General features: G+C 41.1%; 1 protein-coding gene across 1 annotated transcript; it reads left to right on the top strand.

Annotated features, from left to right (window-relative positions):
- Positions 1 to 3,749: 3,749 nt before the first annotated feature.
- Positions 3,750 to 13,827, top strand: elovl5 (ELOVL fatty acid elongase 5). Its single transcript, XM_084561977.1, has 7 exons — positions 3,750 to 3,808; positions 4,073 to 4,260; positions 9,144 to 9,221; positions 9,784 to 9,955; positions 10,370 to 10,494; positions 10,824 to 10,958; positions 11,450 to 13,827. Exons 1-7 carry the CDS (start codon positions 3,751 to 3,753, stop codon positions 11,567 to 11,569), a joined length of 876 nt encoding a protein of 291 aa, XP_084418103.1. The 5' UTR covers position 3,750; the 3' UTR covers positions 11,570 to 13,827.
- Positions 13,828 to 14,760: the final 933 nt, after the last annotated feature.

The following is a 14,760-nucleotide window of genomic DNA, read 5'->3' as shown; positions in this document are numbered from 1 at the left end:
CTTAAATGCGTCACCTTAAAAGGCAATAAAACCAGGCACTGTACTCTAGTGTGTTTCCCCAGTTTTCAGTTTTAGTTTAGATTTATTACTAGAAGTGAAGTATATGCATAAGCTCCGCTGTAATAAATTGATGACAAGACTGTCTGTCCATGGATAATCCAGTGGATTAAAAACCCCAACAATTATAGGTAAATCCTCGCATTGATGCAAATATCACAAATAAAATAAATAAAATAAAAGCGGACCAGTGAGGAGATAGAGGAATAATTGCAAAATCTCTGACAGATTTACAACATCTTGTGACATACATCGTCACATTGCCCAACCCTGTATCTTACAGTAACTTTGACTGTGTGACTCATTATCATTATCAGGTCCAATGATGCAACCAAAGCATAATTTTGACCAAAGTCCAAGTGATACATTCACATTTTTTGAGATGATCCAGGCTTGTTCTTGTGATTGTTTAGACGTGTTTGCACTGCTCTACCTTGCAAAGAATCGCTGGCACTGGCAGCCGACGTGCTCTCCTGTCGTGGCTCATTGTGCTGCCGATTAGGGCCTCGCAGATTATCCTGTTTTGGTGCAGCCTAATGCATCTCTGATAATCAGAGCAAAGATATTACCGAACTGCGGCTGATCAGAATAAACCACGTTCAGCTGCCCGCGGATCAGTGGTTTTTGTGGACAAACGTAGCCATCCGTAATGGCTGGCCATTTGTTGCATGAGCGTCAACATGCAGAACGTTTAATTAGATATATCTGTACCTTTTTATTAACAGGATTTCAATGAACGCTTGGATTAAAAGAAATGGATGGGAACACGGTCCCTGGTGTTCTCTTTTAGCCCTGTGTGCCGTGTTTCAGTATCATATGACCTTATATAAGAGAGCATGCTGATTGAATTAAGATGATTTAGTTAAATCTGATAGATCTGCTCGTATTTCTGTCTGTGCCGTCCAAGGTTGTTCTGTTAACCCCCTAAACCTGTGTTTTACACACGGCCTACAAATATGAGCAACCCGCCTGCAGTCCAAATCAGATCTTTATTTATCATAAAGTAAAAATGCAAAGGCATGCATGGAGATGATATGTTGTGTTTACAGCTGCAGACGCAGGTGTAGGGACGGTGGACAGGGGTGCAGCAGCCTGTGACATAACTGAAGTGGATTTAATGTATAGCAGGGGAAACGTGTCAGTGGGAATAAAGAATGCCCACATACTGAGATTTTTGTGGCTGTGAGGAAGCTTTTTTTTTTGCAAAGCCCATAGTGACAAGGGTCTTACAAACAATATAAAGCCATGCAGGGTTGTGCAAATACCTCTTGGGGGACAATGAATGTTATCAGGTTTAGAGCAGGAAAATCACTTGCTGGGATTTGTGAAGCTTTTCATTGGCAGTCTGAATGATGTTATCACAACTTCATCCGAAACCTTTTTTACTAGAGGTTTATCTGATGTTGTGGGCTACTACAACCGAGTCAAAGTTTATGACTCAAGGCGTTTTGGAAAATGACATCGATTACAAAAGGATATGACTAAGCGACTACATGTGTTAGTTCAAGCTTAGATTTGAGTCAGAATCCTTCCTGGAGACTGGAGACACCTTATTAGGCGATGGATAAACACTCTTGAGAACAGAACCTGGTAGTAATAACTTATTTAACATATATGGGAACGAAACGTCCATCTGTGAACACGTCGACACTCGTACCATCCTGCAAATGGCCTTCTGCTTTATGTCACTGATCTGACTGTCTAAAGCAGAGCGGCTAAACTTTACATTATATTGTACGTCACACTCTAAATGGAACAAAAGCGGGAAACAACAAAGAGGAAAAACCTACTTTTTGACTGACAGTCGGCCAGCTGTTGAAATTAGCGCTAAATACACCGGTCTCAAAGTGCTGAGCGGTCAACAGATGCACAGCGGCAACAATATGACAGCTTTGGCAAGACACCATGCGCAGAGGTTTAGGGAATAAATGTAGCAGCTGCGCTTGGGTCGGACAGGATTGTGTGATTATTATTCCTTGAGCGCATTAGGGCTAATAAATCTTAGCATTTTGACGTACTCATTGCCTTCCATGATCTGAGACCCCAGAGATTCGGTGCACATCAGTGTAAATTATGTCATGGCCATTCTCTGTGCACTCTGGCTTCTTGATCTGCGTCCCAGAGTGAGAAGTGGTCACATTGTACTTGTTGATGGAGACTAGAAAGGTGTTAGCGATCAGTTCTTGGTGTACGGGGTAGATGAGAGATGGAGGATGGACAGACTGGAGCACAAACATGATAGAAAAGTACTATTTTGAGACTATAGCTAAATTTGTAGTGGGGTAGTCGTGATTTCAGCTGCTATATTACAGTATGTGGTGATGGTAGGTATGTGACATGTGCTATACACCGATCAGCCATAACATTATGACCACCTTCGTAATATTGCGGAGGTACTCCTTGTGCCTCCAAAACAGTTGTGACTCATGGCCGGCACAGTTGTGGCTCAGTAGGTAGAGCGGGTTGTCCATGAACCAGAGGGTTAGCGGTTCGATCCCCGGAATGTGCCACATGCCAAAGTGTCCTTGAGCAAGACACTGAACCCCCAGTTGCTCCCAGTGCGTGGCACACTGGTGTGTGAATGTGTGTGTGCTTGTGAGCGAATGGGTAGACGTGTCTGTGACTGTAAAGCGCTTTGAGTACCAATAGGTAGAAAAGCGCTATATAAAAGCACCATTTATTTGTCTTGCTGTTAGTGTTAGTGCGGGCCTTTGGGTTGTTGTTAGTGCAGGCCTTTGGGTCCTATGGGTTGGAGGGACGGGTCTCTGTGGAAAAGGCTTGTTCCAGCATCCCTCAAATCTAGTAAATCCTTGTGGGATCTAGTGAATTTGTAGGCCAGCTGTTTTTCCTGTTTTTTGAAACCGTTTTTGTGTGTGTGCTTGTGTCAGGCTGCATCCTCCTGGGGTTACCTGCTGCCATCAAGGAGTGTTATAACTATGGGTCTGGTCTGGTGGGTGGTACATGTCTAGTGGGTGGGTGTACATGTCTAGGTTACATCCACACGAATGCCAGGTCCAAAAGTTTCCCAGCAGAACATTGTGTTGTCACAAGATGGTCAGTGTTATTTACTTCTCCTGTCAGTGGTTTTAATGTTGTGGTTGATCGGTCTATATATCTTTCTTTTTTTTTTTCTCTTTTGGTACTAAAACTCTACTACAAGTTAATTCTAACTTCCAAAATGCTGTTGTTATGATCAGTAATTGAGCCTTCTTTCAGGTGGATTGATTACATTTATCATGCTTACGAGCCACTTCTTAATATTTTTATTTGTACCATCAATTATCATCTGGTTTATTATGGGATCTCATCTTTAATCTCACTAGTTTTGTTTTCCACCCTGAAACTGAAGTCACTCTCATCCAGCTGTCCTGCTCTAAACCACAGACAAACAAAGTTAGAGCAGCTAAAGAACCACATGCTATCCTTGGGGATAAGAGGAAGAGACCGAGACACGGCTACGGAGAGAGTGAAATACTGGACTAAACATTTCTCAGATCACCAGTGAATACCAGTGCTGACAGCTGGATGTGGAAGTAGACTTGTTTAGCTGTTGTGGTTTCAAATTTATGTGTGCGGGTGTGGTGTTCAGCTTGTCCACTCTATTTAGTTTGATTAGCTTTAATTAATCTGCAATCATTTTTAAATGACTGTAATGGACGTGAGTTCCTTCTGGATTTTGTTTTTAGGTGAGAAATGGAGGCCTTCAATCATAAACTGAACACTGTCTTTGAGTCATGGATGGGACCCAGAGGTAAGAGAAATTTATTGCTCTTGTTGCACCAGCAAAGTCTTAAAAAGTCTCAGCAGGTTACAACAGCTAACAGGAAAGTGAAGGTAAACATTATTTAAAACCTTTGACCTAAGTCCCCCATTACACGCTATAGGAGTCATTGAACAAAAATCTTCAGTGTGCACGGCTACTGCTGCTTCTCCCTTCTCCAGTTCATTTGCTATTAACATTCAGGCCACGGTCGTTATCAGCCATCCTCTTCATCTCTTTATCTCCATATTTCAGATGAGCGGGTGCGCGGATGGCTGCTGCTCGACAACTACCCTCCGACCCTTGCACTCACAGTCATGTACCTTCTGATCGTGTGGATGGGGCCCAAGTACATGAAAAACAGGCAGCCATACTCCTGCAGAGGCATCCTGGTGCTCTACAATCTGGGCCTCACGCTCTTGTCCTTCTACATGGTCTATGAGGTAAACAGACTGCTCAGCACTGAGAGGTGTGTTGAAGTGGGCCAAAGCACTCGCTGCAAAGTCACCCTGCAGGCAAACTACAAGAGGAACGAGAGGAAATTGACCTGAATCAAAGCTGTATACTTAGTGAAACTCTAACGTGTGAATGTATATTTAAATCAACATATGTTTATTTACACGGCCGGATGACAGCTGTTACCACTAGCTTAGCATAAAGACTGGAGCCTGGCTGTGCCCAAAGGCAACAGAATACCCATAACGGCACACTCAGAGCTTATTTATTAACACATGTGGTTAATATATGCAAAACGAAAAACTGTGGTTTTACAGGGTCTTATGTACCACGCTGTTTCCTGGCGGTTGGCTTTCTAGCTGGGAACTGGATCTAAAGCTGCCGTATCTGACCAATCCAAACATATGACAATCTGTTCTTCAGTTTTTGTGTAGAACAAACTATTACATTACTATTAACTATTAATATCACAGCATTAAGTCAAAATGTACTCTTTAAATATAAATGGCTAAAACCAAGAATCTGTTAGCTTAGCCTAACACAGCCAGGTGTGTGCTGATGTTATTTGTCCATATGTTCCTTCTTTCTTTCGCCGAACTTTAAGGCACTCGGAAGTTTTTTCACAGTGCTTCTGACCTTAAACAATCTTAACTGTCAATACTTCTTCAGGATGTTTATTAAAGGGCCTGTTTAGCTATCTGTCGAGCTAGTAATCCTGAAGAGCAGTTTATGCCTCTGTGGGACATAGACGGCGTAACCTACGCACGTAGCCGACTCTGGTGTGAGCCATTTATAGTTGTTCACTCGCCAGTCTCGTCACTCTGGCTCGGTTAAAACGACACCCAAACGCTAGTTGCCGCTGTGTCTTTTTTGCCAGTCGGTTTAATTTGTTTGTACTTCCTGCTTCACTTTCTGCTTCCTGCTTAACTTTCAGCTATGGCGACTGAAACTTTAACCGAAATTTCGCCCAAGACGAATCATGTTTGTATCTCCGACCGTCCTCACTTAACCTTTCCTCAATGTGTTCCATCTTTATCGGTCCAAAATAATCACTTTCGGAGCTGGAGAAGCAGCCGGAAATGAACCGGAGTAAAGCGGAAGTACGCTACTACCAAGCAGACCGATCACAGCTCTGCACTGCCGTGACGCGTAGTTACATTTCTGGAGAGGTGCACGTCAGGCTACGGCGTTGGAGTCTGTGCGGGGTCTTGGCTATCACCGTAGCTACGGCGTGAAATTGATGCAGAGGTTTAAACCGCGCCTAATCGGATCTCTAGTGAGGCCAGAATACTAACACAAAGCCTAGAAATGCAGGAAACCCTGTGCAAAGCTACCAAAGTCTAAATTGGCACATTTAAAGCTCAAAAACTAAAATGTGTCATTACATTTACTTATTCAACTAATACAATACTAATACCAAACAACATACAAATAGACATACAACATTAAAATACAAAAATTAGAAGTTTCCCTACGGCTTTATATGCTTACCCAGTCCAACAGAATCCTAGCAGACAGCTCGGAGCGTAGTTTCAGTCTCCTCATGTAACTCTGTAGCAAAATGTTGAACTGTTTCCTCAACACTTGATCAGACATGGCCTGTGGCCGCTGCCGAGAGCTGCCCAGAGAGACAGTGCTATCAGTGAGTGAGAGGGAGCGCAGCTGGATGCTGACAGGCTCATTGTTTCAGCCATCAAATCCCTCATATGACATAAGCACAGCCCACTGCTGTCTGCAGGGAAACTGCTTTTTTATAAACAGCTGACTAACTGAGTGAAACTGATAGATGCTACGACGTAAACAAACATGGAGAGGCATTCTTCTTTGGCAGAGTCTGAGCTGAAGTTGCTGGTTCGGCTGTAGCAATAGTGCCAAGTAGTATCTGTTTTGTGTACAGTGAATAGCAGGATGTCAAAACCACTAGTGTTTATGTGCATGTGTAATTCTAAAGTATCCGTGCTCTCCTCCACATCCAGCAGGCAGTCTCTCGCTTGTCTTTCTCTCTGCATTGCGTAAGGCTCCAGTGGAGTGTCGGTCGTTTGATTCATTAAACCCTGTACTCTGACGATGCCCGAGCCGCGGGGTGAACTTTTGGCAGTCCAAAATCAATGCCACCTGATGGGAATGAAAGTACAGGGCTGTTTTGTTCTTTGTCAAGCGTCCAGGGCACAGCGTTTTAATCACATTGTAATTGTGATTAATTTTGTTTGTCTATGTGCTGACTGCAGTGTGAGCTTCATGGAAAAAAAAATTAAATGAGAAGAAATGTCAACTCAGCAAAGGGCCAGTGTCTGTGCACACATTAAAACATATTTGATGTTAAAAAAAAATCTATTTTCACTCGATTGCTATAAGTAATGTCAGTCTGTTGGCTCCAGTGTTAGTTAGTGAAGCCTTTTACAGTAGCACACAAAGACAGAGGATCTGTATTGATTCGGGTGAATCAGCGTTAAGCCATCTACAGTACACGCATTTGAATATTTATTCTTCAAAGAGGCATTCACAGAGGATTTATAAGAAACAGACAATATAAAGACACACATATAGTACAAATAGGATTAAATTGAATAGTTTAATAGTCCGTAATCTAATTTAGGGTAGTAAACTAAATCTATTTTAGAGTTTGCTCCATATACACTCGCTTGCCAGTTCATTAGGAACACTACTGAAAACAGATTCATTCCGACATAACAGTCCTGTAGTAACTCTTAGCTTCATGAAGGTCATGGTATTCAGCATTTGACTAAAATAACTGCGAGAGCTCATGATTCAACCTTGTTTTGTAGCACTATTGAATTATTATTGTGTTGTACTGACACCTTTTGTTTTATTCAGTCCTGTTTAATTGCATCCTCCAAAATGGTCATACAGCTGAATCACCACCTTTTTTACACTTTGAACATAAACTGAACGGTATAACAGCCGTGAAGGGGGCTTTAGTGCAGGACTGTTATATTGGAAAGAATCTGTTTTCAGTAGTGTTCCTAATGAACTGGCAAGCGAGTGTATATGGAGCAAACTCTAAAATAGATTTAGTTTACTACCCTAAATTAGATTACGGACTATTAAACTATTCAATTTAATCCTATTTGTGTGTCTTTATATTGTCCGTTTCTTATAAATCCTCTGTGAAAGCATTAGTTTTCACTAGTGTACCTGATGAATTGACAAGAGAGTGTATGTGGGTGCATAGAAACTGATGAAATTACTCCAGACTAAAAATGTATCTCATGGTAATGCATGAGCCATATTTAATATGCTCAAGTGTAGTGAACATACAGTATAATCACAAATACACTATATTACCAAAAGTATTCGCTCACCCATTCAAATGATCAGAATCAGGTGTTCTAATCACTTGGCCTGGCCCCAGGTGTATAAATTCAAGCACTCAGGCATGCAGACTGTGAAACAAGACATTTGTGAAAGAATGGGCCGCTCTCAGGAGCTCAGTGAATTCCAGCGTGGAACTGTCATAGGATGCCACTTGTGCAACAAATCCAGTCGTGAAATTTCCTCGCTCCTAAATATTCCACAGTCAACTGTCAGCTCTATTATAACAAAATGGAAGCGTTTGGGAAAAACAGCAACTCAGCCACGAAGTGGTAGGCCACGTAAAGTGACGGAGAGGGGTCAGCGGATGCTGAAGCGCATAGTGCAAAGAGGTCGCCGACTTTCTGCACAGTCAATTGCTACAGAGCTACAAACTTCATGTGACCTTCAGATTAGCCCAAGTACAGTACGCAGAGAGCTTCATGGAATGGGTTTCCATGGCCGAGCAGCTGCAGCCAAGCCACACATCACCAAGTGCAATGCAAGGCGTCGGATGCAATGGTGTAAAGCACGCCGCCACTGGCCTCTAGAGCAGTGGAGACGCGTTCTCTGGAGTGATGAATCACGCTTTTCCATCTGGCAATCTGATGGACGAGTCTGGGTTTGGAGGTTGCCAGGAGAACGGTACATTTCAGATTGCATTGTGCCAACTGTGAAATTTGGTGGAGGAGGAATTATGGTATGGGGTTGTTTTTCAGGAGCTGGGCTTGGCCCCTTAGTTCCAGTGAAAGGAACATTGAATGCTTCAGGATACCAAAACATTTTGGACAATTCCATGCTCCCAACCTTGTGGGAACAGTTTGGAGCGGGCCCCTTCCTCTTCCAACATGACTGTGCACCAGTGCACAAAGCAAGGTCCATAAAGACGTGGATGACAGAGTCTGGTGTGGATGAACTTGACTGGCCTGCACAGAGTCCTGACCTGAACCCGATATAACACCTTTGGGATGAATTAGAGCGGAGACTGAGAGCCAGGCCTTCTCGACCAACATCAGTGTGTGACCTCACCAATGCGCTTTTGGAAGAATGGTCAAAAATTCCTATAAACACTCTCCTCAACCTTGTGGACAGTCTTCCCAGAAGAGTTGAAGCTGTAATAGCTGCAAAAGGTGGACCGACATCATATTGAATTCTATGAGTTAGGAATGGGATGGCACTTCAGTTCATAGAATGAGTAAAGGCAGGTGAGCGAATACTTTTGGTAATATAGTGTATGTCGAGGTGCTTAGAGTGTAATATTCCTTGTAGAAAAGCAGTAGTAGTAGAAAATCATGAGATGAAACGGCTTCCAACACGGTCTCTGATCACAAAAGTTGATGTGAAGACCTTTAAACATGACATTTTATTTAGACTGCCTAAAGTGTGGTACCAAATCCGCTGTCGCCACTAATGTTTGTGAACTTTTCCACTCTTCAGTTAAGAAAGCCACATAAGAAAACAGATCAGTTTAACTGTTACATTGTATTTGTGGCTGCAAACCCTTTGTGTACAGGGATTTGATACTGTTCATCATTCACTTTAACGGCTTTCTCTACAGCTTGTTACCGCTGTGTGGCATGGTGGCTACAACTTCTACTGCCAGGACACTCACAGCGCAGAGGAAGTGGATAAAAAGGTCAGTGAGCCAGACTTATCCTGCCTGTACACTTTTTATTGTTTATCGCCGGGTATTTATTTTCCTGTGATTGCATCTTTGATGTCACTTCACCGCAAAGAATGCTTTGAACATAATTTTCTGTAAAGCAGACAGAATATGTGCAGTATATATAAACACTGAGGGGAAAAAATACGGCCTCCTGGTTTAATTTCTTTGGCCACGTACCTGTAAATCCCAGAAGATAAGCTACAGAGACAGGAAGTCAATTTAATCCAGATTCATGTCATCACAATGTCTCTCCTCGGTGTCCCCGCTGAGCTCTGCAGTGGAGGAGAAAACGAGGCTCACTGTGAAAATGTGCGTGGCTTTGCAGTTCTGCAGTGATTAGATGAAAAGTTTTATCAAAGTGTCACTGATACAGACGGTTAAACTATTTCATGAGTCCTCCAGGGTTTTCAAGGACCTTGGCTACAGATGTCTGGTTATCACCTTTCATGATAAAGAGTCCGTGATTTGTGGAGGAACATTTCTGTTTTATTTACATCTCTGACCGTCTTTCTTTTGCTTTGTCTCCTCCCAGGTCATGAAGGTCCTGTGGTGGTACTACTTCTCCAAGCTAATCGAGTTCATGGACACCTTCTTCTTCATCCTGCGAAAGAATAATCACCAGATCACATTTCTTCACATCTACCACCACGCCAGCATGCTGAACATCTGGTGGTTTGTCATGAACTGGATACCCTGTGGCCACTGTGAGTGTTTCACGCAGCCTCACCTCCCAGTGACTCGAATTATTTAGTTCGCTGCGAGGCCAAACGGTATAAGCGGTTGCTGCAATGATTCGAGTGCTCTAACGTTAAGCGCACCTGAAGCACACAAAGTGACATATCTTAAATTGGCAGTTTCATTATATGTAGAGTCTTATTGGACTCATTAAAATCCCTTTTACCACTGACTCAAATACAAATGTGTTTCATTATTCATCAGGTGTTTACTGTATTATATTTTACTGTGAATGGCTTCTATTGATTTCACATGAATTTGGACACACTAATGAAAAAACTAATGTGTACTCATTGCATTGCTTAAAGCAGATCACTTGCCATTCTCCATCTGTTAGATGAATAAACACGTCTCTCTCTCTCTCTCCTCTGTGCCTTTCTTAGCGTACTTCGGTGCCTCGCTAAACAGCTTCGTCCACGTCGTGATGTATTCTTACTACGGCCTCTCAGCCATTCCAGCCATCCGACCGTATCTATGGTGGAAGAAGTACATCACGCAGTTACAGCTGGTGGGTCCTTTGAGTTTTGCTTCCTGTAGTGGAGTAAAAATTCAGCAACAACAACAGTGAAGGAAAAATACTACATCACAAGTGTTCATCCAAAAAAAATAAAAATAAAAATATATATATTAGTGTATAATTTTCAGTCTTTGTCCGTTTGGTTTGGATGTGATTGTGTACCTGATGTTTCTAATTAGACTTCTCCAGCATCCTCATTAGCTGCAGTGCAGTGGAAATGCTTGTCTGTTTAGTCCATTTAAGATATGTTAGTCTCCAATAGGCTCTTTATCACCCTCTCTCACTCTAATGTGCATGTGTGTGTCATGTTTCCTCCACAGATCCAGTTCTTTTTAACCATATCCCAGACCATGTTTGCAGTCATATGGCCGTGTGGCTTCCCATACGGGTGGCTGTTTTTCCAAATAAGTTACATGTTCACACTCACCATCCTTTTCTCAAACTTCTACATTCAGGTAAGTCATTGTTCTACTTTGACCCGTTGATTAGTTTCCCAAACGGCCATCTTAATTACAAGCATTGTCTCTCTCTAGCTCTCTCTCTCTCACGCCTCATGTATCTTCTATCCTCTGTGCCAGAGGTCACCTTCGTTGTACAATCATTAAAAACACATCGGCCACACTGTTGCCGTGGGTGACACGTTCACTCATTATAATATGCATGAACAGTGCCACACACTGTCCTGCTGCTTTAAATACTTGTACTCTCTGAACCATCAATAATGTGTTAATCTACAAATGCAACTTTATGAAGATGTCTTTACAAATATGAGCCCTTGAATATGTGTTTTTAGGGACCAATTTATTCCACCTGTAAAACGACTGGGACAGTTTACGATTCTCAGTGACCTCGAGCATGCTGTGTCACATTATAAATGCATGTTTTCATTCATAAACACAGCGTGTGTAGTAACAAATTCTCTCTGCCTCTTTTTGTCTCGCTCAAGACTTACGAAAAGCGCAGCAGCTCTTCAAAGAAGGAGCACCAGAACGGCTCCTCCCTATCAACAAATGGACATGCAAATGGGACGCCATCCACGGAGCACAAGAAACTGAGGGTGGATTGACATTTGAGAAACCTAATTCTCAATGTAGCGTGTTAGCTAATGCTGCTAGGAGGTATATTTATCTTCTTATCTACAGTAGTCTAGTGCTCACTTCTCTTGAAATAAGCCATAGCCACATACATCCAGAGACTTTCCATGTTTTTGCACACAATGCTAGTCATGGTACTGAATTATTATCTAATTAAAGAAGAACAGTATTGTAGTATGGTTGACTGTATAATATTGCCTTCCCCACCCTCTAGAGATAACTGACTCCAAAGACATAATGTCCGTCTTGCTTACCAGTGAGCAAAAAAAAAAAAAAAAAAAACAATCATCGGATGATGCTTTACACTCAGAAGGTCCAAAGATGAAAGCTCCAGTGGGTGAGCTGGCAGCCGAGGGCTTTATTACACTTGATAAGGTCAAGCTAAAGGAGAATTAAAGAACGACAGACCTTAATGTGTAACTACAGAGAGCATCTTGTATCTTGCTTTATCACACTCCTGCCTGTGCGGTTGCATAATCCAAAATTTTGCTCTCTGCAATGCATTTCTATTGACTGGTTATTACAGCAGAAAAGAGCATTTTGCTGATATATTTGCTGAGCAGGTTCTCCAGTCTGGAATATTTAGCCATTTAAACAAAGCCAAACCAAAGCATAGTGTATTGCATTTCCTATGATTCATATTTAAAGCAGTTTAGGATGCAATGTGAAAGGACTGTTGTTGTCTTTTGATCAGCACAATATAAAACTCAATGCTCCTTAACAGCAATGTTACAAAAATCAGTTTCTCCTTTCACACTGTGTTAACTCCGTAGTATTAAAGACCTTAAATGTGTTTAATTTAATGTGATGCCTGTTAAGTCTGCAGCTCCTTATTGGTAACTATTTAAATTTATCAGTGACTATAATCATAGCGTACAAATACTCAAATACATTATATCCAGATAAACTTTACTATATAGTTTAGAATGCAAGCTCACTATTGACAAGGCAACTGAATAGGCAATCTTACCGCAAGGCCCATTGAGTAGATGCTCTGAAACTTGATCCTCTTAAGGTTTTCATCATTAGACGTCTGTAATGGAAGCATCTCAGTTTCTATGACAACAGGGTAAGCCTCATCACTGAGGAGGATCATGGGAAACAATCAAAAGCTTAAATATTACCCTTTGTTAGTCTTTATATAAATAGGGTGCCTTCTGGACCAATTAATTTGGTTTCTGATGTAGCATTTTTCTTTTTGTCATTTCACTAGCTATTAATTTTGGTCCATTTAATCCTAGTAGCCTAAGTGTCAGATGTCCTGTTCAAACCCTGTGCCTGAATCTCTACTTTTCTTTTGCTGAATTTAAATGTGATTACACATGAACACAACAGCGATACTTGATCTCAGATGGAAGGAACAGCTGAGACATGAGGCTTGTTTACGCTGGTGGTGAGTTGGAACGAGAAGATCAGTTCAACTCTCGTGTTTGTAGGATGTGAAGCTACGGCTAGCAGTAGTTAGCTTAGCATAAAGACTGGAACTGGGGAAATGTATAGTACGGCTTTGTTCAAATCTGTAACTTAATCTGCTAACAACCGTTTGATGCGTTTGAATAGAGGCTAGCTTTTTCCAGCTTTAACTAGTCTTCATGCTAAGCTGAGCTAAGCTAGTTGTTGTAGCTTCATATTTAGCATACATACTGCAGAGATTTTGCTTTTCAAAAATTGGATTTTTATTTATTTTTTTAATGGCAGGATTACATAGTGGTGATTTCATGTATTTATTTGCTCTGTGTAATATTATTTTCTTTTTACTTAAACCACCCTGTGAATCTGACACCACCACCTGTGGAGCTTCACTCCTGAGTTGAGTTTACTGCAGCATGTTGCTCAAATGCAGTGAAGCTAAATGCTCATTTACTTTCACTGCATCAGATTTTATTGTTAAAGTGCGAGCAACACAGACAACGCTGCCATTTATGTACGCTAAGAATTTGGTCGAAAATTACCCATTTAACATGCATGAACCATATCTGCTCAGTAGTTTATGTTTTCATTGCCAGCAGAATGCTAATAGCGCTAAAGGTAACTAGTTTATGTTTAAGAGCAATATTTGCATTAAAATGTCCTACTGATAAGGGCCAAGGAAACATACAGGTATGTAATGAGTTATACATTTTTCTAAATTGTTGAAATGAATAGATATATTTTCTGAAATCTGAGGTAAACCTGGGTTAACGTGTAGTAACTCATGCTTTACTCACTGTAACTCATTAAAAACGCACAGATTGTACTTGCAAATTTGTTTTCCTTCTTTCAAGAAAAAAAAGAAAAAATGGCAGTAGAGCAACAGAGATTAGTCTATTTTGAATTCTGTCAATTTTGTATTTATTGAAAACATTTATTAGACATTCAAGCTGGAGTCTTTGTCGTCTGATTTAGTGCAAACTGTTAGCATGCTAACATGCTAAACTGAAAGTACTGAAGTATCACTGAAGAGTCACTGGGGGGGAAACTGTATAAAATTAACTTTATAGTAAATGAGTAGTTCACTAGTTTGGATGGAAATTTGTTTTCTTGCCAACGGTTCCCTGAAAGGATCAACGGCACACGTCTCTACATGCATGGTACATTATAACTAGGCATAATGTCCACCCTGGCTCTTTCCAAAGAGTTAATAAATCCTAACAAGATGTAATAATAACTGTGCTAAGAATTTGAGTAAGTAAGTACACACCCATGAATAAACTGTAGGGAACTTAAAGAATGTTTATTACTAAGACAACTAAGAATAAAATTATTAACTATAAAGAAAGTTTGTCGTATCCTCTTTTGTCTCCATATTAATTGTAGTAACCAAAACGATGGTTATCTTGAAGGAATAAGATGAACGAGCAAATTTAACAACATGGGTGTATGATTCTACCAAGTCTGTAATATTGAATACCAAAGTTAGTAGTCAGACGGTGTGGTCATCCACAGATGGTGGAACAAAATCATTCATCTTAGATTTATGGAGATTTTGTACTGACATTTAAATAATTAAACTATCTCGAATAAAATGACACATAAATATGAACACGATTTCTGTCTATTTGTTTTAGTTGATCCTTGGTCTGTAAATGCTCCCTGTCTCTGTGGACTGAGGATGAAGTAAGCTATTGTGTGGTGAGCAAACATGTCTGACATAAGGCCACAGTGAAAGGGTCAAATACTGCAC

Source organism: Chelon labrosus (assembly GCF_963514085.1).
Source record: "Chelon labrosus genome assembly, chromosome: 15".
NCBI classification, from domain to species: Eukaryota; Metazoa; Chordata; class Actinopteri; order Mugiliformes; family Mugilidae; genus Chelon; species Chelon labrosus.
This window is presented reverse-complemented; position numbering and strand designations above follow the sequence as displayed.

Excerpts from the sequence above, each read along its gene's own strand:
- elovl5 (XM_084561977.1), top strand. The coding sequence starts at position 3,751 with ATGGAGGCCTTCAATCATAAACTGAACACTGTCTTTGAGTCATGGATG. Across the intron at positions 3,809-4,072 it reads GTCATGGATGGGACCCAGAG|ATGAGCGGGTGCGCGGATGG; the intron begins GTAAGAGAAATT and ends TCCATATTTCAG. Across the intron at positions 9,956-10,369 it reads CTGGATACCCTGTGGCCACT|CGTACTTCGGTGCCTCGCTA; the intron begins GTGAGTGTTTCA and ends TGCCTTTCTTAG.